The sequence below is a fragment of the Ruditapes philippinarum genome, unplaced genomic scaffold, assembly GCF_026571515.1.
Source record: "Ruditapes philippinarum isolate M1 unplaced genomic scaffold, ASM2657151v2 ctg248_1_1_1_1, whole genome shotgun sequence".
In the NCBI taxonomy this organism is placed as follows: domain Eukaryota; kingdom Metazoa; phylum Mollusca; class Bivalvia; order Venerida; family Veneridae; genus Ruditapes; species Ruditapes philippinarum.
This window is the reverse complement of record NW_026860683.1, coordinates 199853-226645: the sequence shown is the minus strand read 5'-3', so window position 1 is coordinate 226645 and position 26793 is coordinate 199853. Positions and strand designations below refer to the sequence as shown.

The 26793-nt window shown below is 33.8% G+C and overlaps 1 protein-coding gene across 1 annotated transcript; it reads right to left on the bottom strand.

Annotated features, from left to right (window-relative positions):
* Positions 1 to 5088: 5088 nt before the first annotated feature.
* On the bottom strand, positions 5089 to 26634 carry LOC132713039 (probable proline--tRNA ligase, mitochondrial). The gene is made up of 13 exons (XM_060695483.1): positions 26431 to 26634; positions 25035 to 25212; positions 24248 to 24315; positions 19160 to 19237; positions 18537 to 18609; positions 17774 to 17881; positions 17416 to 17509; positions 16089 to 16120; positions 14375 to 14451; positions 10968 to 11044; positions 10228 to 10363; positions 6652 to 6831; positions 5089 to 5838 (listed from the first exon to the last, which is right to left on the bottom strand). The coding sequence occupies exons 1-13, from the start codon at positions 26605 to 26607 to the stop codon at positions 5728 to 5730; spliced, it is 1389 nt and encodes a 462-aa protein (XP_060551466.1). The 5' UTR covers positions 26608 to 26634; the 3' UTR covers positions 5089 to 5727.
* Between the last annotated feature and the right edge of the window lie 159 nt (positions 26635 to 26793).

Here is a 26793-nt window from a genome sequence, read left to right as displayed (position 1 = left end):
TTGATTTCATCAGTTTCAAGTCATACAATCTATTTCATTGCCAATAGCCAATAGAAATGAAACAAATGTTCAATATGAAAATGACATAATGCCCAAGATTACAGATATAAAAGGATGTGAACATGCGTAAAACTATTTGGACTGAACACAACTAAAGTCAACAAATCTGCAGAAAATCTGGAGACAACTATTAACCTCAATGTGAGTAGCTATTGCTAGATATATTACTTATCTATTTTATAGAACAAATTTTTGTTTTATGTATTTATAATTTCTTTAATCTTTTCCTAAATTAATTGAAATGGATTTATGCTCGTCTGAATTAAAAACTCTAAGATTATTTTTGATCTTTTCGTGAATTACAAATTTCAATTGGCAAAAGTTGAATTGAACTCATTTCAATATTTGATATGGATCATGATTCACATGTTAGTCTTTGTGTATTAGTTTATTTTCATAAAAACAAAAGAAGATTATCATAATAATTTTTCCAATTCATATTTGTTAAAAGTTAACATATAGCAAGTAAATTAAAGTTTTCATTTTTTTCTTGTACTTTGCAACCTTGCAGAATAAATCCAGCCCAAAGACTGTCGTTAAATCTACAGGCTAGCAACAACTCTATGCATTTATTTTCCTTCTCACTTAATTAAATTCAATATTTTTCTTACCTTTAATGTCAGTTCCATAAACATAATCCAACATTCAATCCTGTACTTTTAATCTAACTCTAACTTAAATGAAGTTTTTAGTTAGAAAACCTATTAATTTATAACTATAGTGAACAGATGTATTTCTATTTAAGATTAACACTATAAAATATTTCTCACATCTCTCTATGCAGTCTAATACCAATATTTTTTATACCTTTTCTGTAAATTCAGTTTTGTATAATTAAGTATCTAAAAAGTGAATGAATGTCCATTTTTATTCTAATTAAGCAAAGATTAATGAATTAATTGCAGATGAAGAAAGCAATCTGGCTTTTAGCAATGCTCCTACCTCTATCCTTTGCTGAGGTCATGTTAGAAAACACACTGAATGTGGCTGAGAGGGAGGCTAACTTTGCCAAAGCTGCTAAACAGACTGAAGCTAAAGAAGCTAAAAGGAGAGACACACTGAATGTGGCTGAGAGGGAGGCTAACTTTGCCAAAGCTGCTAAACAGACTGAAGCTAAAAGGAGAGACACACTGAATGTGGCTGAGAGGGAGGCTAACTTTGCCAAAGCTGCTAAACAGACTGAAGCTAAAGAAGCCAAAAGAAGAGACACACTGAATGTGGCTGAGAGGGAGGCTAACTTCGCCAAAGCTGCTAAACAGACTGAAGCTAAAGAAGCCAAAAGGAGAGACACACTGAATGTGGCTGAGAGGGAGGCTAACTTTGCCAAAGCTGCTAAACAGACTGAAGCTAAAGAAGCTAAAAGAAGAGACACACTGAATGTGGCTGAAAGGGAGACTAACTTCGCCAAAGCTGCTAAACAGACTGAAGCTAAAGAAGCTAAAAGAAGAGACACACTGAATGTGGCTGAGAGGGAGGCTAACTTTGCCAAAGCTGCTAAACAGACTGAAGCTAAAAGGAGAGACACAATGAATGTGGCTGAGAGGGAGGCTAACTTTGCCAAAGCTGCTAAACAGACTGAAGCTAAAAGGAGAGACACACTGAATGTGGCTGAGAGGGAGGCTAACTTTGCCAAAGCTGCTAAACAGACTGAAGCTAAAAGGAGAGACACAATGAATGTGGCTGAGAGGGAGGCTAACTTTGCCAAAGATGCTAAACAGACTGAAGCTAAAGAAGCTAAAAGAAGAGACACACTGAATGTGGCTGAAAGGGAGACTAACTTTGCCAAAGCTGCTAAACAGACTGAAGCTAAAGAAGCTAAAAGAAGAGACACACTGAATGTGGCTGAGAGGGAGACTAACTTTGCCAAAGCTGCTAAACAGACTGAAGCTAAAGAAGCCAAAAGAAGAGACACACTGAATGTGGCTGAGAGGGAGGCTAACTTTGCCAAAGCTGCTAAACAAACTGAAGCCAAAAGGAGAGACACACTGAATGTGGCTGAGAGGGAGGCTAACTTTGCCAAAGCTGCTAAACAGACTGAAGCCAAAAGGAGAGACACACTGAATGTGGCTGAGAGGGAGGCTAACTTTGCCAAAGCTGTTAAACAGACTAAAGCTAAAGAAGCCAAAAGGAGAGACACACTGAATGTGGCTGAGATGGAGGCTAACTTTGCCAAAGCTGCTAAACAGACTGAAGCTAAAGAAGCTAAAAGAAGGGACACACTGAATGTGGCTGAGAGGGAGGCTAACTTTGCCAAAGCTGCTAAACAGACTGAAGCCAAAAGGAGAGACACACTGAATGTGGCTGAGAGGGAGGCTAACTTTGCCAAAGCTGCTAAACAGACTAAAGCTAAAGAAGCCAAAAGGAGAGACACACTGAATGTGGCTGAGAGGGAGGCTAACTTTGCCAAAGCTGCTAAACAGACTGAAGCTAAAGAAGCTAAAAGGAGGGGCACACTGACTGTGGCTGATCTTGTAAATAATTAAAACAATGGACAAAGTACAATGTATAATAAATAAATAAATTGATAAAGTAATTGAAAAATATTTTAGAAAGAAGAAAAGCTTTATATTTACTCATTATTTTTGGCATTGAATTGAGTATTTTGTCATGGAAAGAAATAAAATTGACATTCAAACATTCTTGAATAAAAGTAGTTTTGTCTGTTCTTGTAAGATGCTATTGTAAAAAAATAGAAATATAGGAAAGCTCAATCAAACAGCCCAAGATATAAAATGAAAACAATTCTTCTTCCTGTTTTGATATACATGTATATTATTTCTGGGAATTAAGTCTTACTGACATCCCAACAGTCACTTGACAACTTTACAGCTAGTAAGGTGGAGACAAATAAGTTCCAATATACTTAATCAAATATATCACTATTAAATTAGTTATACCTATATTCAACATTTCACCGAAATTGTTTTTAATTGTTAAAAAGCACCTCTGTCTTAAATAAAACCAACAGAAGTTACAAGAATGAAGACTGGTAACCTGTGCAAGACTAATACTGAATGAATTATACTGTAATGAAAATTACATGCAATAGGTTTTTCAAATGGAGCTTCTGCCCCAACACCCCACAAAGTAAACTACTCTGCACTCTTAATTTACTATTGATGCTCCAAGAATTGGTGGCCATCAAAAAATAAAACAAGAATATGTGGGTCTATGTGACCACCATCCCTTAATTGTTATTATAATTCAATGTATTTCATAATGACCATTTTCACATTTTCCTGTAAAATACAATAATACATGTAAATGTGAGTGGGATAGATCTAGGTTAAAACAATGTTAAACACTTAAGAAAATGTAGATTTTAGAAATTTTATCCCTTTAAAGAAGAAGAAAATTAAATGAACAAGGGAATTTGCAGAATTGATATTCGCTATATAAAACAACTCACTAGATTGAAGCTTCATATAATTATATACTTCAGTATATGAGTTAATGTGGTAAAATTACATAATTATAGTTACACATACATTTTGAAAAGATGAATTGTGTAGTACATTAGTAGTATATTGTGGGTCTTACAAAAAGTGACGTAACTTTCCCGTTTTTTTCTGTACTAGGACAGATATTTTACGTTAAGAAGAGCCATCAGTCATCACATGTCGCCTAATGAAAGCCACTAATGCAGTCGTATTGAAAGAAGATTTGACAGTTTGTTGGAAATGTACATTGACTATCTATTTGTTGAGTGTTTCCTGTAATGTGGAGAAAATAAAATTACTAAAAAATCATCAACAGGCCAAAATGCCTTCTTTTATTTTAGGGCCAGAACACAGCCAATAATTCAAACCCAATTCCCCCCCATCCTCCCCCCCCCCCTGCTAAATGTGCTAGTACTTAGGTCCATTTCATATCCTGTAATATTTCATTTAAATTGCATATTAAGTACTACAGCCAGTACAGGAGAAGTAGTCCTAATAAACTTAATAAAAAATCTTTAAAGGGCCAAAACTCTGACTAAAATCTTTAAACTGGAAAAGCAGATGATATGCAGAACTGGACTTTGTAAAGTTCGGATGAAATTGCACTAGTAGTTTTTGAAAAGTAGTCCTTACAAGTTTTATGAAAGATACAAAGACGAAAGACAGAGAAAAACACCATTAAAAACCCATTCATTATATGCAAGTACTTGAGGTACATATCAATACTGTAAAATTTAATTCAAAATTACGTAAGTAAAATGTATAAGAAATTAGTTCAGACAAACTTTAAAAATAAAACTTATTGAAGGGCAATAACTCAATGAACTGGAAAATGCTGACAATATGCACAACTACACTTGATACTGATCATTTCTGTAAAGTTGGAATGAAATTACTCTAGTAGTTTTTTAGGAATAGTCTGGACAAGTTTTGTGACAGACGAACAGACATTCTTATGAGATTATTCTCATGTGGCTTCTCCATTGTTCTCTACAGCCACCTAAAGGAAATTATCCACAAAAGAGCTTACAGAATGAACGACATCAAAGAAAAAGTACAGTTACCTATTGTTCCTATAGCCACACAAGTATGCAAATATTACCGAGGACAGACAGGCAACTACTCTGTAGCAGCAACACAAAAAATAACAAAAGGACATAACTGAACAATTAACTTTTGGGTTATGCTGACATTTGATATTCATCATACACTAAATGTTAATCTTTATAAATAACCAACAAACCTGGTCAATATTTGGTTATGGATTGATTTTCCAAAAAGCTATTTTAAAGTTACAAAGGGCCATATATCAGTAAAATACAGACTTTCCATGAAATTTAATGTATATCATTTCCTCATTAAAATGCATATTCATGCCAAGAAATATTAAAATACAGTACATCAGTATTGATAGGCTTAAATTCTCCTTTGAAAAATGCCTATTTCATATTTATATAGGGCCATAACATAAGTAGAGAGTAGATTCTTAAATATGAATCTAGATGGACAGGACAATGCACAGAATTATTTTCATTAACCACCTTTCCTATTATTTCTGCAGGGATAATTAATCAAAACAAAACATACCAGTTCTTTTTTCCTTTATATTAAAATATTTTAGATATAAAAACCATCTACTAACAGGAAATGTTTGTAAAATATGTATGTCTTCCATAATGAAAACCAAAAAGTTATGTCCCCAAAATTCATCTTCTAGTCATGACCAATCTTGACAACAAATCTTAAGAATGTAGGTTAAAATTAATACATGTAGTCATCTACTTCCCAAACAATTCTTATGACTGTAGGCCAAAGGTTTCTATAGTTATAAGTCAAACAAGCTTTTTGTGTTCATGGCCACAGTGACCTCAAAGACTGACCCCAAAATCAACAAGGGTGCCATTGGCCCTCAAGCAGTCACCAGAGGACAGAATGGTACAACGTTCTATATAGATGTGAGTTGGACATATAATTACTAAAACAATCAATTATACTGTACACTGGATATACTGTGACTTAATATTATGATTTTATTAATCTGTATGGGCTATGGATTTCACTTCTCCATATTCACTTCAGACAACTCTCCTTAAAGATCTTAATTTCCATTACTTTCCACCATTTATAATACAGTTCCAGAATAATTTATTTGCATCACAAAAGAAGGTCACTCTTTTCACTCAATCATCTTAATATTTCCAATTATAATAGGTACATTGTGTTTAATTCATATAGTTTGTATCAGTTTAAATTTTTCAATAACTTGTTCTAATGTCATGAACACTGTGTTGTCTGTGATTGTGTCTATAACTTCATACAATTTTGGTTCAACAAGGCACTGAAAACAAAAGAAGAAAAAAATAAGTATTAACACTGCAGTCAACCACCTTTACCACTCCACCACAGACAACCCTTTAAAGATTTCACTTTTAAAATCTGGTGTTAGCCCCTCTGATCCAGATATTCAATACAACAGAATCATAAAAACAATTTTTGGTAGAGATTCATGCCAGGACCATTCCAGGCAAGTTTCATCACATTTAACAAAGAGGTTTCAGAGGTCGAAGGAGTTGTTTTAATAAGGTTACACACTTTAGCACTTTAGTTTATGCAGAATTTATTTTATTTTCATTCTGCATGAAGCTACAAGCTAATAGACACACATTTTGAATCTGTTCCTGGAACCAACCATTACTGAGCAAGCAGTGTAAAATATTATTGCTCAAAGAAACAACAATTTGCCCCTGACTGGGTTGGAACCCATTAGATAGGTAGTCTGATGCATTAATCACTCGGCTACTTGACATACACACTTTATTTGAAGATTGAAGAAAATTATGTATGTTTCTAAAGATAGTAGTCATTGAGTAGGCATGATACTTCTTCAAATGAAAATCATAAAACTGCATCATATAAATACTTGACCATTACTCTCCTGTTATCAAAAATATTTAGCCCTTGCCACCAGAATAAACCCAGGCCAGCTTGCAGATCTGTGCAGTCTGACCCAGCTCTATTCTGTTGGCAGCTCAATTTTTCTGTTTTGTTATTAAAATTCCTCAATGAAATTTTAACAGACAATCCCAAATTCAAAGCAGAATAAGTGCAATATATAAACTTAGCAGATTAAGGGATAATAGAATTCACCCACCTTTTTGCCAACAACAACAATATATGGATAACCATGTTTCATAGCTGCAAACATCCGGTTTCCTACCGTTAATTTGACACGGTCATCGATTACCACTTCATTTTTTAGGTTAGGTAGTTTTGTCAATACATCACTCAATTCATCTGCTACCTGGGTAAATTTTTCACCTCCATAACCTCCCTGAAAACAAAACAAACATAGTGCAAACATCAGAAATAACCTAAACAAGAGGGCCATGATGGCCCTGAGGTCGCTCACCTGTATATAGCCCCCCCCCCGGCCCAATTTTCACCCAAGGGCTTTTATTTGTTTATTTGAACAGACTTGGTAGACACCCATAAGAAGATGTTTCATGCAAAATATCTAAGTTCTAGCTCATTGGGTTTTTTTAAAAGAAGATTTTTTAAGTTTTTACTATACACATATAGTTAAAAACAATGACACCCCTTGGGCAGGGCCAGTTTTGACCCCTGGGCTTTTATTTGAACAAACTTTGTAGATATTTACTTAAAGATGTTTCATGCTTAATATCTAAACTCTAGTTATTTGGGTTTTTTCAAAGAAGATTTTTAAGTTTTTGCTATGTATATAAGGAAAATCAATGACCCCGGGGCGGGGCCAGTTTTGACCCCAGGGCTTTTATTTGAACATACTTGGTAGACACCCATTAGAACATGTCTCATGCTAAATATCTTAGCTCTAGCTCTTTGGGTTCTTTAAAAGAAGATTTTATAAGTTTTTACTATATGCATATAAGGAAAATCAATGACCCCCTGGGGCGGGGCCAATTTGGACCCCAGGGCTTTTATTTGAACAAACTTGGTAGACATTCACTAGAAGATGTTTCATGCCAAATATCTAAGCTCTAGCTCTTACAGTTCTTTAAAAGAAGATTTTTTAAGTTTTTACTATATGCATATAGGGAAAATCAATGACCCCCTGGGGCGGAGCCAATTTTGACCCCAGGGCTTTTATTTAAACAAACTTGGTAGACATTTACTAGAAGATGTTTTGTGCCAAATATCTAAGCTCTAGCTCTTATGGTTCTTTAAAAGAAGATTTTTTAAGTTTTTACTATATGCATATAGGGAAAATCAATTACCCCCCAGGGCGGGGCCAATTTTGACCCCAGGGCTTTTATTTGAACAAACTTGGTAGACATTCACTAGAAGATGTTTCATGCCAAATATCTAAGCTCTAGCTCTTTGGGTTCTTTAAAAGAAGATTTTTTAAGTTTTTACTTTATGCATATAGGGAAAATCAATGACCCCCTGGGGCGGGGCCAATTTTGACCCCAGGGCTTTTATTTGAACAAACTTGGTAGACATTCACTAGAAGATGTTTCATGCTAAATATCTCAGCTCTAGCTCTTACAGTTCTTTAAAAGAAGATTTTTTAAGTGTTTACTATATGCATATAGGGAAAATCAATGACCCCCGGGGCGGGGCCAATTTTGACCCCAGGGCTTTTATTTGAACAAACTTGGTAGACACTCACTAGAAGATGTTCCATGCCAAATATCTTAGCTCTAGCTCTTACAGTTCTTTAAAAGAAGATTTTTTAAGTTTTAACTATATGCATATAGGGAAAATCAATGACCCCCCGGGGCGGGGCCAATTTTGACCCCAGGGCTTTTATTTGAACAAACTTGGTAGACACTCATTAGAAGATGTTTCATGCCAAATATCTAAGCTCTAGCTCTTAGGGTTGTTTAAAAGAAGATATTTAAAGATTTTTCTTTCGGTTGCCATGGCAACAAGAGTTCTGCTTGGAATTAAATTCTTTGAACAATTTTTAAAGGTGACCACCAAAGGAACATTCCTGTGAAGTTTGGATGAAATTGACTCAGTGGTTTATGAGGAGATGTCATTTAAAGCAAAAGTTTACGGACGGATGACGGACGGACGGACGGACGCCGGACGAAAAGCGATCACAAAAGCTCACCCTGTCACTTTGTGACAGGTGAGCTAAAAAGGGGAAGAATCTTGACAAATTTGCTATTCTAAATTATTCTAAAGTACATGCATATCACACTATACCTGTCAATACTGTGTTGATGCAAAATAAAACTCGGCAAAAAATAAAACAAGAGGGCCATGATGACCCTGGATCGCTCCCCTGACCCATCAACCGCATCCAAGCAATGTCATAGACAAGCATCCTGGCCAAGTTTGATGACAATTGAGTCAAAAATGTCACCTCTAGTGTGTTAAAAATGTGACAAATTTGGACAATGTGACCTAATTTTTGGCTGGAGACAACCCACATTCAAACTTGACCTGAAAATCATCAAAACAACCTTTCTGACAAATTTCCAGGATATTTGGATCAAAACTGCAGCCACTATAGTGTTATAAAGATTTTTCTATTTTTAGCTTCTGCTATTTTTAGCTTCTGTGACCTAGTTTTTGACTGGAGATGACCCATCTGTATTTCATTGAGACAAACATTCTGACAAAGTTTGACAATGATCCAATCAAATCTGTGACTGCTAGACTGTTAACAACCTAATTGTTGACGACAAACGACGCACGATGACGGACGCCGAAGATAGCCCCATCACTATACCTCACCTTGACCCCTTCGTGGTCAGGTGAGCTAAAAAAATGAGATATCCTAGAACTATATAAATATATCAGATTGGCAACTCAATGTGGCATCTATTGCACTGTTTTTTTTGTCATTTAGCATGATTTAGGAATGAAACTCTTGGCTGTTGGCGGCATAAAGCAGGTTGTTGTCTTTTATAAAGTACTGTATAAGTGACTATTTTTATGTCACAAAAATTTGCGAATGTGCAGAAACGGACATTTTGCGTGCAGAAATATTTGCGAAAATTAGCATACTAACAGCTTTTGTTTAATATCTATGAAAAAGTCAATTCAGTGGAATATGTTTAATAAAGTATGACAGTTGTTTAAAATTTCTGTTCTGTTTCTTTAGAAATATTATGTAAATGTTCAGTTTGACAATTTATAATGAACCTTTTTCATTATTATTTCATAGTATGAAATATTAAATGAACATATAATCATGTTATTGTAACAGGTGCAGCAGTGTAATGGTAAAATGATGAACAGCTACCGAAAACTTTACTAAAATTGATGGAACTTTTGTGGGCTCAACTATTTGTGAATTATTTTGATTTGCAAAATTCGTAAATATTTTCACGACACGATGCTTTTGTTTGTTTGTTTGTTTCATTTTACGCCTTTATCCAACATTATTTCAGTCATATAGGCGAGTAGTTTCCTAACCATCGTTCCTTGAGAGTTACACCAGTACTAGACAACCTTCCTCCGCGCTAAACTACCAAAGCATCTCCCGGAGATCGAACCCACGCCAGAGAGGTAACTGGATTAGAAGTCATCGACTCTAACCCCTCGACCACGGGGGCGGTACGACACGATGCAAAATCAAACACTTATACAGTAAACAAATGACAAAAGAAATTCCTAAAACTTGTGTTCAGTAAATGCCATGCTTATCAAGGTAAGTGATTTTGTAGTTTTAACTGTATCTGTTTTTTGTTTTTTTGAAGGAATCATAATTATCAACAATTAAATGTATACCAACCATTTGGGGGATAATGCAAACTTGAAAAGGTGCTATCAATGATGGCCATCTTATGTTTTCATCTTTACTTAATACTTCTACACTGGCTTGTAAAATCCTGCTTACACCTAAACCATAACATCCCATCTGTAGAGATCTGAAAAAAATAAAACTCTATTAAATGGATACATTTTATTAAAGGAACTCCACTGAGTTACAAAAGCATAAAAACATAAAATCTGAATTCAGATACAAAGATCTGATAGGGCACATATAACAGAAAGATATGAAAAAGACAATTAAAAGAATTATACTCTGAAGTTTGGATAAAACTGCACCAGTAGTTCTTGAGTAGTCTAGACAAGTTTTATGACAGACAGATGCTCAAAATGGAATACGGAGCTGTTTCTCTTTTTATTGGCTTTTGTTAAATAAAGAGCTGTCAACCACCTATATTTTATTGTTACGGAATGAACGCTATTGTTCTCTTTTGTTGTGTTTACTGTAAGATGGCCCCCTATCCCTATTCGGTAGTGCGGATAGACCATGGAGAAATGATCTCAATATGTCACAGCTACTCTGTACAAGGCAGCACAAAAAGGGGTATAACTATAAAAGTAAAGCATTCAGAATAATGTCCCTTGTCTTGCAACTGTGTCAAAGTGTGACTGTGTTAAAGTGAGTCACAGATACCAATGCCTTGGTGAAAAAAAACAGCTCTCCATATTATATAAATGTAATAGTCAAGCTTAAAACCTTACCTGTTTTTATTTCCATCCTGAAATGTTGCTTCGAGAATGTCTGAATATTTTGTTCCCAAAAGAAACGCATGGCCAACCTACAGTTATAGTATTAAATTATAACATTATATAACTTATCGACATGAAAATGTGCACTGCCTAGCATGTCCTCTTAAACTATTTCATAACAAGTAACACTTTTGCAAAATGAATCATTTTTGTCAGAGTCACTGACCACTGCGGTATACCGTACAGCGGATATTGCTCGCTATTATGAGGACTTTCATCCCATTTCGCGACTTTGAACGGGGCACTAAGGTAAGTTCAGAGACGATATTTTCCAAACTAATGGCCATTTCATTTATCTCAAATGGTTTTATATATCTATAGGTATTTTTGTAGCTCTAAAAGACGTAAAAGTATTACAGGTGTCTGTAAAATTGATTAAACTACCCCTAAATGATCCGCTGATCACTGGAAAATACTGACCGCGATACTGTAAAATCGTTAGAAATTATTATATTACCAGTGTAAAAAAAATTGAATCGAGCATTTTTTTTATTGACAATCCAAGTATGCTTTGACCAAATTTCAGGAAAAAAGTGTGAAAGTACAAAAAGATACAGGCCAAAAAAAGATACAAGAAAGTGTACCGAGTATTAATTTTAAGTGTACAGTGTATTGCAAAATAGCCCAACTTTAGTGTACAGAGTATTGCAAAACAGAATTAGCACATTAGTATGGAAAATCAATTTTTTTTGTCTAATTTTCACGACTGTTTATCGATTCCATTTCATTTTACTAATAATGTACTGTTTATATGATATTCATTCAAATATTCAGATTCAACAATGCATTTTCAGTGTTATTACTGTTCTTTTCCTACGGGCAAATACAGATATTTAATTTCCCATTTGATTGAAAATCACACTATGGATGAAATAAAATGTGTGCAGGGTCGGAAGCAGGGTCGGGAGCAGGGTAGAACCATCAAAATTGATGATAAAAATCTTTAAATACATGTCTCAAGAAACTGTGATCAAGGAGACCCATCTCTGAAAAAAAGGAGAAAAAAAAAAATATTTAGATTACATTAATAATAGATTTTTACAGGGCAAGTTTGCTTTAAGAAACATATCGACACAATTAGTAAAATATTGGCCCGAGGGCTTATGCCGGTAGGGTCTTAACCTTTTACTGCATGAGCATATTGCGAAAAAGCCTGTTTTAATTGATTTAAGCCATTTGTTACAAGTTCAAACTGCTATGAAACTATAAACAAATGTTTTAATACTGATCAAACTGGGCAAAAATGTTGGCTGGACCATAGCCTGTGGAATAGCAGGCTCAATTTTAAATTTCCGGTTACCATGTCAACGGGGGACGTCTCAAAATTGCCAAAAATCTCTATTTTGCGTTGTTTTTCCCCATCAAAACTGATTTCAAGGTGCAGCAACTTCTCAATTGATTGAGATATAGTCTAAGCTTTTCGGCGTTGATTACACGGTACGTTTTAATCGACCTGAGGCCATTTTAGCCCCCCCCCACACACAAGTCCCAAATCTTTTCGGCGATTAGATTGGCTACTGCCCCACTTCAAACACCCAAACAGAAGGGGGCCCATCCCCCCTGTGACACCCCCTTGATGTACCTTTTTAATGGGGGGGGGGGGCTGACGCTGAAAAAGTGATCACTCTTTTGAACAACATTTCTCAAACACAAAATTTCTAAATAGCGCATGTTTTAAACTATTTGAGGCCTCAAAAGTGGTGGGGTGTAAAGCCTTCAAGGCATGCTTTTATGAGGTAAAAAGGTTATATGGAACATAAACCTTTTATTGCCTCTGCTGCCCTTTATCATACTCTAATCAAAATCCATTACACGGTTTTTGAGCTGTACCCGCTCGGCAGTCATACGGTAACTCATTGCTAATGACGCAACAAATTTCACCTGCAGACTGTCTGACGTTGCTAGAGTGTATGTACAAAATGATCGAAAGTTACCTTTATATGGATTTTTGGCATAGTAGGAAGTCGGTTTATTAGATATTGGCACACTTGCTCAATATCGTCTAATATTGACAATCTTGAGGCAGCATTAATGCACTTTGGATGCATTTTTTTATTATTTAAAGTAAGATATGCAATAATTATTGACAAATTCTGGAAAGGTTGATCCTTCGATAGCAACAAGAACTTTTTAAACACAGAAAATTGCAGTTTGTTCGACTGAGATTTTTCATGAGCAGGAATGAAAATCTGGATTATTCACAGATGTTTTCAGTAAAGTACCTCCGAACTCTGCATATTCTGCACATATAGTGTAAATAAGTATACACAATAAGGAATATTTAAAATTAAATGTAGTAAATACTCTGTGTTTACTACTTGCATTTACTCTATATTGATTAACAATACTCGTTACACTAAAAAGCAATACTCGTGACACCGGCGGGCAACTCCAATGCAATACTCGGTACACTGACATGTGTATTTATTCTCAAAATGCACTGTCATCTGAGATTCTATTGTTGATTGAACATTTACACCATAAACATTATCATCATTATCACATTTCACTCGATTCAAGTTTTTCTTTTAAGGAAGTATATGCACAAAAACATCAAATTTGACTGATCCGAGCTCATTTATCATGTGAGCAAAGAGACGAATTTTACCTCCTAATTACATTTCAAAGCTATTTCTCAACATTTTTGGGTTTTCAGCAACTAGAGAAATTATCAAAGTATTTGTTTTTCTATAAATTTTATATCAAACCAATTCAAAATGACTAAATATCGTCACTGAACTTACCTTCTTTCCTGGTTCAAGGTCGCGAAATGGGATGAAAGTCCTCATTATATCGAGCAATATCCGGGGTACGGTATACCGCAGTGCTGACATTGGATAGTAGTTGGAAGTTCAAAAACAATTGGGTATATATTGTTCGAATGACACTTAAATTCAAAAGAATTTAACAAAAATTTAGAGACCGAAAGATAGAGGGAGATATTTGTGTGTCTGTATATGTGTGATATTTGTATATGTATGTATGTATATGTATGTTGTTCCACGAAATCTCTCTTATTCCTTTTATCAATTATGTCAATATATAATGATGTGTATTTTAATTTACTTTTGTTAATGTCTTTTAGATATTGTACAACGCCACTGAATATGTTTTATACGTAGAAATAGGCGTTTAATCAAATTTCAAAATAATAAAACTTTGCTGAAATAAATTTTAACAAAAAACAAGACTTAGTGGGACCTATGTTATTTTGTCCAGGATATCTTTTCATGCAACTGAAAATATGTGTGAATTTGAAAGCATTAGCACAAGTAGTGGGTAGTAGTTTAGTATTTATCACAATATCACAGGTGTACAATACAGAAAATGGTAAACTAACTCTTACAAGATGCACTTGCCTCTATTCCTGAGAATTTTGTCATTTTAGCTTCACATTTAGAACAAGCAACATCTTCTTTCTCTAATGTCTCCTCACCTGGTAAATAAAGATCAATAAAATTATATGCTGTATGTGTGTGATGTATATGTGCTGCCATCAAAAAACTAGAATTGGTGAAAAACATATTGTTAATAATTTTTTACATTAGTTCAGCTTATATAGAAATTACTAAACTCAAACAATTTACAGTTATTCAATTTTACTGTTCAGGTTTGATACCTGATTACAGAAGACAAGTTGAATTCTTTAACAAACAAACTGTCAAGGTCCATTACATGAGACCTCAGTTTTTAAAGTCATATCAGAAACAAGCATTGCTGACACTTAGTTGGAGAAGCAGGGGATCAAACTAGCAACACTGAGTTTGTAGTAGTATTACTTCTAGGCAAATGTATCTGCTCTTATATGGTACACTGTGAAACATGACACTCATTTTATATTTGTCACATACCAGTGTCCACCTACCCAAATTACTATAATTATAAATACAATAAAAGGCCTTCAGTACTAGTAATGTTTTCAAATGCTAGAAGAGTAGTTAAAATGTTTCTCTGATAACTAAAGCCAGTAAATTTTTTTATAAACATATATTTTGCAAAGATTTGGAAAAATAGGAACCGATTAAATAATCATACAGTTCATACATGTGATATCCCGGCGGGATTAAAAAAAATCCCGATATTTCGACACTGATCCCGATTCCCAATATAACAGCTTGAATTCCCGATATTTAAAAAAAAATCAACATAAAAAAATCAAGCACAGCACCTGTATCTAAAATGTAAACCGTGCCTCCGGGCATTGATTGTTAACTGTCCATATCCTAAATTACAGTGGATTAAATGTTGAGTCGCTAATTGACAGTAAGGTGAGGTAATAAACAGTTCCATCAACCAAAGTAATTCTCACATGTTTAACTTAACATGTGTCGTGTGTCAGTCAATTGACCTCTTTTATAATTTGGCAGTAGGTATTACACGCTACGTCATCAAAACGACCCTGTAAATTTACAGGTATGAATTCGGCTCAACCTTTGATTTTCTTTGATTAGTGCCGCACTGATAAAGATTAAAGGAGAATCATTTAAATTAAAGTAGGTCATTCAAAAATCTGTTTGAGATGCGGCAAAACCATGTCTAATTAACCTATTTTTAGTGGGTATTTTTTTTGTTTTGTTTAGGAATTACACAATCATCAAGGCAATAATGTGGATTTAATTAACGGAACGATTCTTGCATTTATTTTGAGTCCTCTACTTACATTACGTGATTTAACTGTCAGAGTCTTAAGTTCATGAATAGTTGTTGCACCTCTTCAAATAGCTTGTGTTTTAAATTATTAGCCAATTATTGTATGACTAAAAAGACAGATATAATGAAATGTGAAAATGTGTCTGTTTCAGAAATAGCCTGTATGACTACACTTATTTATTTATCTATTTATTTATTTTTTTGGTGAAATAAAGTAATATTGATCAACAAAAAAATCATAAAAAGTATAATCATTTAATGATTTTGAGGCTAATATAGATTCTTTGAACCAAATGTGCCAAACACGCATTTAAATTCGAGTCAATAAAAAAATCCAGTTTTTAGCCTCAAAATCCAGCTGAAAATCGAGATTTGGCCCATTTCATTTGTCACATGTATGACATTTAATATATTTACACTTACTTATCAATTCTTTATTTGTTCCAAAACCACATCTGTAATGGTAAAATAATAATGCTGTATATACTTATATGTATTATAAACAATATATTGCAAACACAAGTGCCATTGTCACAAAATAGTAGGCAAGGCCTAATAAGCTTATTATGTCCCCAAAAGGGGCAAAACTCTGTCATACATAATGGTTTCAGGTTGTTGTAAAATAAGTAATCATGATATACTGGTGATACTAGAGTGGGTGGACCATTCCTCGGCACAAATAATTTGAATAAACAATTATTGATTACATATGATATCTTATGGAAGTAAATGCTTCTGTTTAAGAGTATTCTATGTCCTTCTTCCTGGAAAAGGTTTCATTAAAAACAAGCATGATGATATACCAATGATAAAGATATTCTTTAGATCATTATGTTCGCACCAAGCATTGGTCAGTGCATAACTTTGCAAAAACAAGTTAGAGTGTAACCAGCCCTTTAGAAATAGCGCAAAATTTTAAAATGAACATATGTTCCGAATCTGAAGTGCTCAATATCAGTGACCTTGACCTCCTTACCAAAAATGAATTTCATGGGCAGGACTCATTGAGGGAAAGCTACATAGAAAGTATGAATTTTCTTTGTCAATGCATTTTGATTATGTCCAGTTTTATATTCTGCTATTTCTGGTCCCAGTGACCTTGACAATTTGACCTGAAAATGTGTGTGACAGGTACATGTTAAGGTGCATCTGTTTAAAGTAGATCAATGCATCACATATACTTAAATGGACAGTTTTATGTTTTGTTATAAAAGGTCTCAGTGATCAGCCCTTTGACATTTTGACCTGGAAAATGTATATGATAGGTAGAACTCATTCAAGGCACATCAAAACATAAAGTTAAAATGTTACAGCTTTATTAGTTAATGACCATAAATGAAAGGTTAATAGGAGTGGTTCCTGAAAATATCTCAAATTTTTATCACTTTTATTTACTTTTTTTTTATTTATTACTTTTTATCTAAAAATAATTCCCAATGCCATGGATAATGAAATTTGGACAAAGAGAGTTTAGCCTTAAAAAAAATCTGAACGGGCAATCATATATGCTAATATATAAAAGATAAATGTCTTATACTTCTAGAAAGTATATGTATCAGACTTTTATATTACAATGCGATTTTTTTTTCAAAGCAAATATAAAATACCAAGATTAGGTTACAAGCTATTATTATGAACAATACAAAATACCAAGATTAGGTTACAAGCTATTATTATGAACAATATGCCTTAAATATTCTTTTTTTACACAATGATTATATAAATAACATTGCAAAATAGTTAATCATACTCATTGCACATATATATAGAATCCTCCCCTACAGATGCTGGTATATGGAACTCATGTGACATGGACCCGCCAATATTTCCGGTGCTTCCTTCAACTGAAATATAATATATGTATCTAAAACCTCATCATGACTAGATAACATAAAGAAGAGTAAATAAGGGGAGGTAACTAGAATAATAAACTATCACAAATTTTTCTATTTCGATTCTTAAGAATTCACAGGCCTTTCAGTAAATTGTTTGTCTTCCGAAAGTTCATATATAATCAACATTTAATTTTACATTATTGTCTAATCAAGGTTATGTTATAAATATATGGCTGAAATTATTCTTTTTCCTAAAACACTGAATTATGTTACCCATCATATACTGGACACCAAGTCTATCAAATATTCTACAGTATGCATCACAAACCAGATAATACGTATTCATAGCGTTTTTCTCATTTGAATCAAATGTGTACATATCTGAAAAAAAACAAGCATTATTATATCAATATAAACATATAAAAGCAAAAACTACATTGAATAGACAATCATCCAAAAGTAAATCTGAATTTTCACAGTAGAGGGCTTTACAACAGATTTTCAATCTCTGAAATAGCATTTTGATTGGGCATCTTGACAGAATAAGTAACATTCTTTAAACAAATATTACAGTAAAAAATATTTTTTTTTAAAGGGACTTCACTGAGGTTTTTTGACATGAAAGGACCGAAAAACCGAAAATATCTTTTCAATTAGAAAAAATGCTTACCATTTTAGCTAAAAACCGACTGGACTAGTTTAAACGGATAAATGTAGCACCCATAGTTTGTTCCCTTTCCTGTAACTTTCTATAAGGTCATATTTCAATAGAAATTCATAGAACTTTGCATGTCTTCTCATAATTCACTCAAAATCCATGGCACTTTGCATGTCTATAAGAGTGTGACTGTCGGTCAATAGCAAAGACCCATAACTCTAGCATAAATTTGGACTAAATATAGCCCTAATTGAACTTAGTAAATTAATTTTTTGAATGAAAATGCCCTCTTTGTGAATTCATGCTCTTGTATTTTCTATAAAGCACACTGAGAACAGTTGAGCATGCTGTCCTACTGGCAACTCTTGTTTATTATACCTTTCATTTCAAACTCTCTTCCACGTAGTAAACCATGCTTTGGGTGCTTTTCATCTCTGAACTTTTTTGTTATCTGTTTAACATAAATGTAAAATGAAGATTATCATATTTTATACATATATCAATTAGAAAGCATTATGAGGTGGTTACCTAGCATCAAAATGAATATGTTTTATGACCGATTTAATATAACAAACAAACAAATAGAGATGTTTAAAACACTTATTTCTATTTAAAGATATTGTAGAAATAAAAATTTCATTTATCAGTCATTATTTAGTGGTACATGTATATATCAGTCATTATTTAGTGGTACATGTATATATCAGTCATTATTTAGTGGTACATGTATATATCAGTCATTATTTAGTGGTACATGTATATATCAGTCATTATTTAGTGGTACTTGTATATATCAGTCATTATTTAGTGGTACATGTATAATTATATCAGTCATTTATTCAGATAGCAAAGTTTTGCACATGCTTGTACTATATATCAGTCATCCTATAGTGGTATACATGTATATATCATTTTAAATGGAATAACAGTTATTATTGCCTCTCTCATTAAGAAGGTTAAATAAAACAACTGAAATACTATAAAATACAACAATTACAAACCTGATACAACATTAAAGGAAACATTTTAGATGAAATATCACAATCTGCAATCATGGAAGTGACTACCTCTTCATGTGTCTACAAGAATAAAAAATATAATTATATTTTATCACATTAATCATTCCACAAACAATAAAATATCTCGTAATTAATGAAAAAAATATTCTCAATCTCATTCAATTTGTTTCACTTGTTTTCTATATATAAACAATATAGAGAATACATGCTGTAACAGCTTATCTATCAAACAATCAACCATTTGAATTGACCAATCTATTAATAGATCAATCAATCAATCAATCATATAAAGAGTTCATAAATATTAAAGCACAAAATATTCGCAGAAATACCTTAAAGACCTAGAAGAAAGTTAAATAAACATATGTAATTTTGTTTACACAACTATTAGTGTTTGAAATTATTTTTTGTCCAATAGGATTGCAGTATTTCAAATGAATCGTAACACATTTACTTTGGTAAATCAGCAAACTGTGGCCCTGTCTAGTAAATCGAATGTTTATAAAAAATATTTTGAATCACTAAGCTGGTTAAAATTCATTAGTAAGTATTCACAAAATTAAATTGGTCATGCAGACTGCTGCGCCTGACCACTTTAATTTGTAAATACATACTAATAAACTTTAACCTTTACATAACAAGAGCTGTCGGTAGGACAGCAACGCTTGGCTATTCTTAGTGCTTGATACTAAACAGCCTTGATAATGTAAAATTTTTTAAGTTACAAAAGGACAAATTTTTTCTTTAAAGCCATGTTACAGTTATAGGCCTTGGAGCTCAAAGAAGAGTATAAAATTTCAACTTGTTTCAATAGAATATGAAAATATCTGAGGTGGTATGCAAACCTAAATGTAAATTCTAAGTTGAAAAAGAGGCAGAATTCTGTCAAAATGCTTGATACAGTTACCTCCTCCTGTCTTCAGGTTGGGGTTATAATGGTGAACAAGTGTGCAAAGCTTCAAAGCCATATGTCAATGGACTTTGAAAATAACATAAGTGGTTACGCCGATGCCGACACCGACGCTCGGGTGACTACAATAGCTCTACTTATTCTTTTCGAATAGTCGAGTTAAAAATCCAACTGCTGAGAACATGTTAATCATAGCAGATTAAAACTTACCATAATTTAACTGTACAAAAAATATTACTTTATGTAGGAATCTATCAATGCAGTTGAGTCTAGTGAATTTGGTGGTGAAGGTAATATTTCACATGGCCAAAATTCCATGACTGTACATCAAAGAACAAAATATGACACTTTGTCAAAATCTAGGCCAGCTGATATCAAAGTTCAATTTACATCTTAATCTGTGCACATGATTCAAATTTCATAGCTGCACATCAAAGGACAAGAAAGTAGGTTACATCATCAAAATCTAGGTCACCTGATATCAAAGTTCAATTTTACAACTAAACTGTGCACATAGTCCAAATTTTATGGCTGTACATCAATAGACAAGAAAGTATAGTCACTGTCCCCTTGGGCAAGGCAAAATTTTGACACAAGTTAACTCAAACAATCTTGATACAGGTCCACCAAACAACATTTCATGTCAAATATCTAAGCTGTAGCTTTCTCCAATTCAGAAAACATTTGTTTAGTTTCTGTATTTACTATGTGTACATAATGAAAATCAACGCCCCCAGGCAGGGCCAATTTTGACACCAGAGTACCTATAGATGATATCCTATACCAAATATCAAAGCTCTAAGCCTAGTACCTTCAGACAATAAGATTTTTAAAAATTTTTACTATGTACATAGTGAAAATCAATGACCCCTGGGCAGGGCCAATTTTGACCCCAGGGCTATAATTTGAACAATCTTGGTAGAGGTTCACTACACAATGTTTCATGCAAAATATCTAACCTCTAGCCTTTGTCAATTTAGAGAATATGGTTTTTTAAGTTTTTACTATATACATAAAAGGAAAACCTATGACCCCCGGGCAGGGCTAATTTTGATGCTAGAGGCAAAATTTGAACATCTTTGGTAGAGTACCTATAGATGTTCTCATATACCAAATTTCAAAGCTCTAAGCCTTGTACCTTCAGACAAGAAGGTATTTTAAGTTTTTACTATATGTACTGATGCAGATGCTGCGGTGGCATAAAAAAAATATTTTGCCTTTTTCAAAATGAAAGCCTTAAGAATGCATTGTACATCTCCATAATTTTCAAGGATATATATACAAGGGGTTATCCAAAAATTTGTGGACTTTCTTTGTTGCATAAAATATATTTGAGATACTTAATTGAAATTCTTACATAGTGTATATGTATATTTCTTTTTTAAGCCAGGAGTGTAAATATGTAAATCTCCAAAAATATTGCTTTCAGAATGATGCCCCTCATCTAACAGTCATTGAATTTAAAATTTTGAATTTACTGGCCCGAATTCCAGTTTTTAATTTATTCTACTATATATTTAACTAAATTTTCTTAAAATTTACACTGGCTCGAACTAATTTTCACTGGCCATGGGCCACCGGGCCAGTGCTAAATTCAATGACTGGTCTAACAACGGTACCTTGTCGTGATAAGCAAATTTTCCAAGTTTCATGCAGATAACTTTTAAATGTTTGAATATGAATATATTGACTTATGTCCAGGTGAAAGTTCAAAGTGAAACAAGAGGGCCATGATGGCCCTGAGGTCGCTCACCTGTATATAGCCCCCCCCCCCCCGGGCCAATTTTTACCCAAGGGCTTTTATTTGAACAGACTTGGTAGACACCCATAAAAAGATGTTTCATGCTAAACATCTAAGTTCTAGCTCATTGGGTTTTTTAAAAGAAGATTTTTTAAGTTTTTACTATACACATATAGTTAAAAACAATGACACCCCTGGGGCAGGGCCAGTTTTGACCCCCGTGCTTTTATTTGAACAAACTTTGTAGATATTTACTTAAAAATGTTTCATGTATAATATCTAAAGTTCTAAACTCAAGCTATTTGGGATTTTTCAAAGAAGATTTTTAAGTTTTTGCTATACACATATAAGGAAAATCAATGACCCCCGGGGCGGGGCCAGTTTTGACCCCAGGGCTTTTATTTGAACATACTTGGTAGACACCCATTAGAACATGTTTCATGCTAAATATCTTAGCTCTAGCTCTTTGAGTTCTTTAAAAGAAGATTTTTTAAGTTTTTACTATATGCATATAGGGAAAATCAATGACCCCCTGGGGCGGGGCCAATTTTGACCCAGGGCTTTTATTTGAACAAACTTGGTAGACACTCATTAGAAGATGTTTCATGCTAAATATCTTAGCTCTAGCTCTTTGGGTTCTTTAAAAGAAGATTTTTTAAGTTTTTACTATATGCATATAGGGAAAATCTATGACCCCCTGTGACGGGGCCAATTTTGACCCCAGGGCTTTTATTTGCACAAACTTGGTAGACATTCACTAGATGATGTTTCATGCCAAATATCTAAGCTCTAGCTCTTACGGTTTTTAAAAGAAGATTTTTTAAGTTTTTACTATATGCATATTGGGAAAATCAATGACCCCCCGGGGCGGGGCCAATTTTGACCCCAGGGCTTTTATTTGAACAAACTTGGTAGACACTCACTAGAAGATATTTCATGCCAAATATCTAAGCTCTAGCTTTTACAGTTCTTTAAAAGAAGATTTTTTAAGTTTTTACTATATGCATATAGGGAAAATCTATGACCCCCTGGGGCAGGGCCAATTTTGACCTCAGGGCTTTTATTTGAACAAACTTGGTAGACACTCATTAGAAGATGTTTCATGCTAAATATCTTAGCTCTAGCTCTTTGGGTTCTTTAAAAGAAGATTTTTTAAGTTTTTACTATATGCATATAGGGAAAATCAATGACCCCCTGGGGCGGGGCCAATTTTGACCCCAGGGCTTTTATTTGAACAAACTTGGTAGACATTCACTAGAAGATGTTTCATGCCAAATATCTAAGCTCTAGCTTTTACAGTTCTTTAAAAGAAGATTTTTTAAGTTTTTTTACTTTATGCATATAGGGAAAATCAATGACCCCCCGGGCCGGGGCCAATTTTGACCCCAGGGCTTTTATTTGAACAAACTTGGTAGACACTCACTAGAAGATGTTTCATGCCAAATATCTTAGCTCTAGCTCTTAGGGTTGTTTAAAAGAAGATTTTTTAAGTTTTTACTATATGCATATAGGGAAAATCAATGACCCCCTGGGGCGGGGCCAATTTTGACCCTAGGGCTTTTATTTGAACAAACTTGGTAGACACTCAGTAGAAGATGTTTCATGTCAAATATCTAAGCTCTAGCTCTTAGGGTTGTTTAAAAGAAGATATTTAAAGATTTTTCTTTCGGTTGCCATGGCAACCAGAGTTCTGCATGAAATGGAATTCTTTGAACAATCTTGATAGAGCTTCATACAAAGAGTATTCCTGCCAAGTTTCATTAACATTGGCCTTGCGGTATCATAGAAGATGTCCTTAGAATATTTAAAATGTGGACGGACGACTGACGACGGACGCCATTTGGTTGGCCATCCTAAAAGCTCACCTGCACTTTGTGCAAGGTGAGCTAAAAAATGAACATCCAAAATTAGGCATAACCGAGTTACATTTCAATTGCACTGCACTTCAATTTAATGAGATCTATCTTCCTACAAAGTTTCTAGTTGATTGATACCTCTTATGGTTTCAGAGTTATGTCCCAAAGTTCAAAGAGTAAAAATGAACAAAGAGCAATAACTCTTAAATTAGGCAGGCATAGGTCCTTTTGCACTGCAATTCTACCTTATGATGTCTATCTACCTACAAAGATTCATGTTGATATCTCTTATAGTTTCTGATTATGTCCCAGACAAAGTTCAAAGTGTTAAAATGAACATATGGCAATAACTCCAAAACTAAGCAAGGCAGAGTTACAGTTCTTTATACAATGCACATCTACTCATTGAGATCTATCTACCAACAAAATTTCATGTTGATACCTCTTGTTGTTTCAGAGTTATGGCCTGGACATGAAAAGGGGACAGACGGATGAATGGAGGAAGCGGCAACTATATGCTTACCCTAAGGGGAGCATATTAAAATTGTAAAAAGGTTCCTTACCGGACCTAAACAGTACTCTTTGTTGTGTCTGTCTAAAATCTTAAACAATTCTTCTGTTTCCCATCTCTCTGTTCAAAAGAAAATTATATGCAACAATTTCTAAAAATATGATTATAGATATAGTTAAAAAAGAAATGTGTAAAAATATCTTACAATTTGACACAGCATATGACATTATAATGGCAGGATGAAGGGAAACAGGACGTAGGGAGAAAGTTCTTTTTATTATAGCATAGTCAGTACTTTTTACCATAACAATGCCAAATAATTCAGGTCAGGTGACTTGATAAAGTTTACCAATAATGAAAATGGTATTATTTTAACATTATGGTGTGCCTTTAAAGAAACACTAACACAAACAATCTTCTCAATATACATTTCATTTTAAAAGGCAAAATACAAAGAGTCTCAAAATATGCTTGCCTAGATGAGCTGGACACAATGTGAAGTTTACTTGGAAGCTTTTCATCCCCAGAGCTCACTTTAGTATATATAATACTGGGTGTTCTCAATCCTTAACCTTTTGATTATTTTTTATAAATTTGCCAGCAACTGATTTGGAATAGTTCATTTGAAGTTAAAGGGATTTCAATAACAAATTCCAAAAAACGAGCTACCAATAGTATAGAACCTGGTCATTCTACATATAGTGCAATCTGGCCTAGCTCTTATGGTGACAAGGCCTTAACATTTTCAACTCCAACAAGCTAAGGTTTAGATATTAACACTCTCAGTTCTGGATTGTTAAAGGTTAAAAACCTCTTTTTATCATATTTAATAAGAACACCTGTTTTTTTCCATAATGAAGATTTAATCAAGGTTGGCATTGCAATTTTCTGTGCCCCAATATCCTGCATCTCCTCGTCAATCAAATGTGTCAGCTTCTCAAGGGCACGTAACCCAAGTGGTAGGTATGTGAACACTCCTGCATGTGTATGGAATATAATATCTGAATTTAGGAACATCTGAAATAAATGGGCAATGTATTAAAACTTGGATAGACATAACGTCACCTTAGTGCAAGAACTCAATATCTGCTTCTTTATCTATATGCAGTTATTGAGTTTTTGCACTAAGGTGACGATAATGTCAATTTAAAGCAAAACAATTCAATACTTAGGAAGTTAGGTGTTATATTTCAACATCAACATCATAAATTTGATAATACTATTAATATTATTAAGTATTGAATTGTTTTGCTTTAAATTGACATTACGTCTATCCAAAAGTAAATGGTAAGAGTTCACATAAAGTTATTGTGTCATATTTGTACTTAATTTTATAATAATCAACATTAATAAGAGTAATAGCGAGCTCGAAGAGATGGCCCAAAGGGCCTGTTGCAAAGCGAGCTTTACCGTAACGCGAGTACCTGGAAGATATGATGGTTTTGAAAACTCTCGTCCGATGGACCGAACTGATACATTGCAACTTTTGGAATTACAAGATAATGATAAAATCCGAGGTTATATTCTGATTGAAAACGGAAGCGTAGACTGATGTCCTGCACAAATATTTATGGGAACCATATCATAACAGGGAACCAGAATAAACGGAAGCAGTGTATAAGATACCCAATGGCAATTTTAAAACAGAAAATGTGAAATAAAAATGATTGATTATTTTATACTATTTTACAGTAAAAAAAATTGAGCTCGCTTTGAGGCTTTGCCTTTTTTCATAATATGAAAAATTTAGCAAAGCTTCAAAGCCAGCTTGATTTTCTGTTACCGTAAAATAATCGTTCAATTTTATTTTACATTTTCCTTTTTAAAATTGTCAATCGGTATTTTATACACTGCTTCTGTTTATTCTGGTTCCCCCTTTCTATTATTGTTCCCATGTAAGTAATTGTTCCCATGTAAGTGCGCAGGACACCAGTCTACGCTTCCGTTTTTTATCAAGATACCTCGGTTTTATTGTTATCTTGTAATTCGAAAAGTTGGGATGTGTCAATGTGGTACTTCGGAAGAAAGTTTTCAAAACCATCATCTAGCAGGTACTCGCGTTACCATAAAGCTCGCTTTGCGAGCAGGCCCTTCGGGCCAACTCGTCGAGCTCGCTATTAAGAGTATACCAATATCTGATGGCATACAATTTGCAAGTTTTTTTTACTTTGTTACAATTTTAATGAACAATAATTGACATGTATCATGTTACTTTTTAAGACAAACTGTATTTACATTTTGGCTTTGGCATTTATTGGCATCTGTATTTGCAATAGTTGGGACATGAAGAAATTTTCTGACGTATTGCCTCCTAGAATTTTTTTCAGCATGACATATTGAACTACAGCAGAAGTTACGTTTAAAATAAGAATACACACAAAATTTAAGGCTGTGCCCTGACTTGAATAACATTTTGACAACTATACTATGTAGGCATGAATATATTTAACGTGAATATATACTGGCATCACAATTCACAGATAAAACGGGAACCGGTGTAGCACCGGTAATAAATCAAGGCAAGGTTTCGTATTCAATTAATTTTAAAATATTTACATATAAAGAACAATCTTATATGGATGAATCTAAAAAAATTAT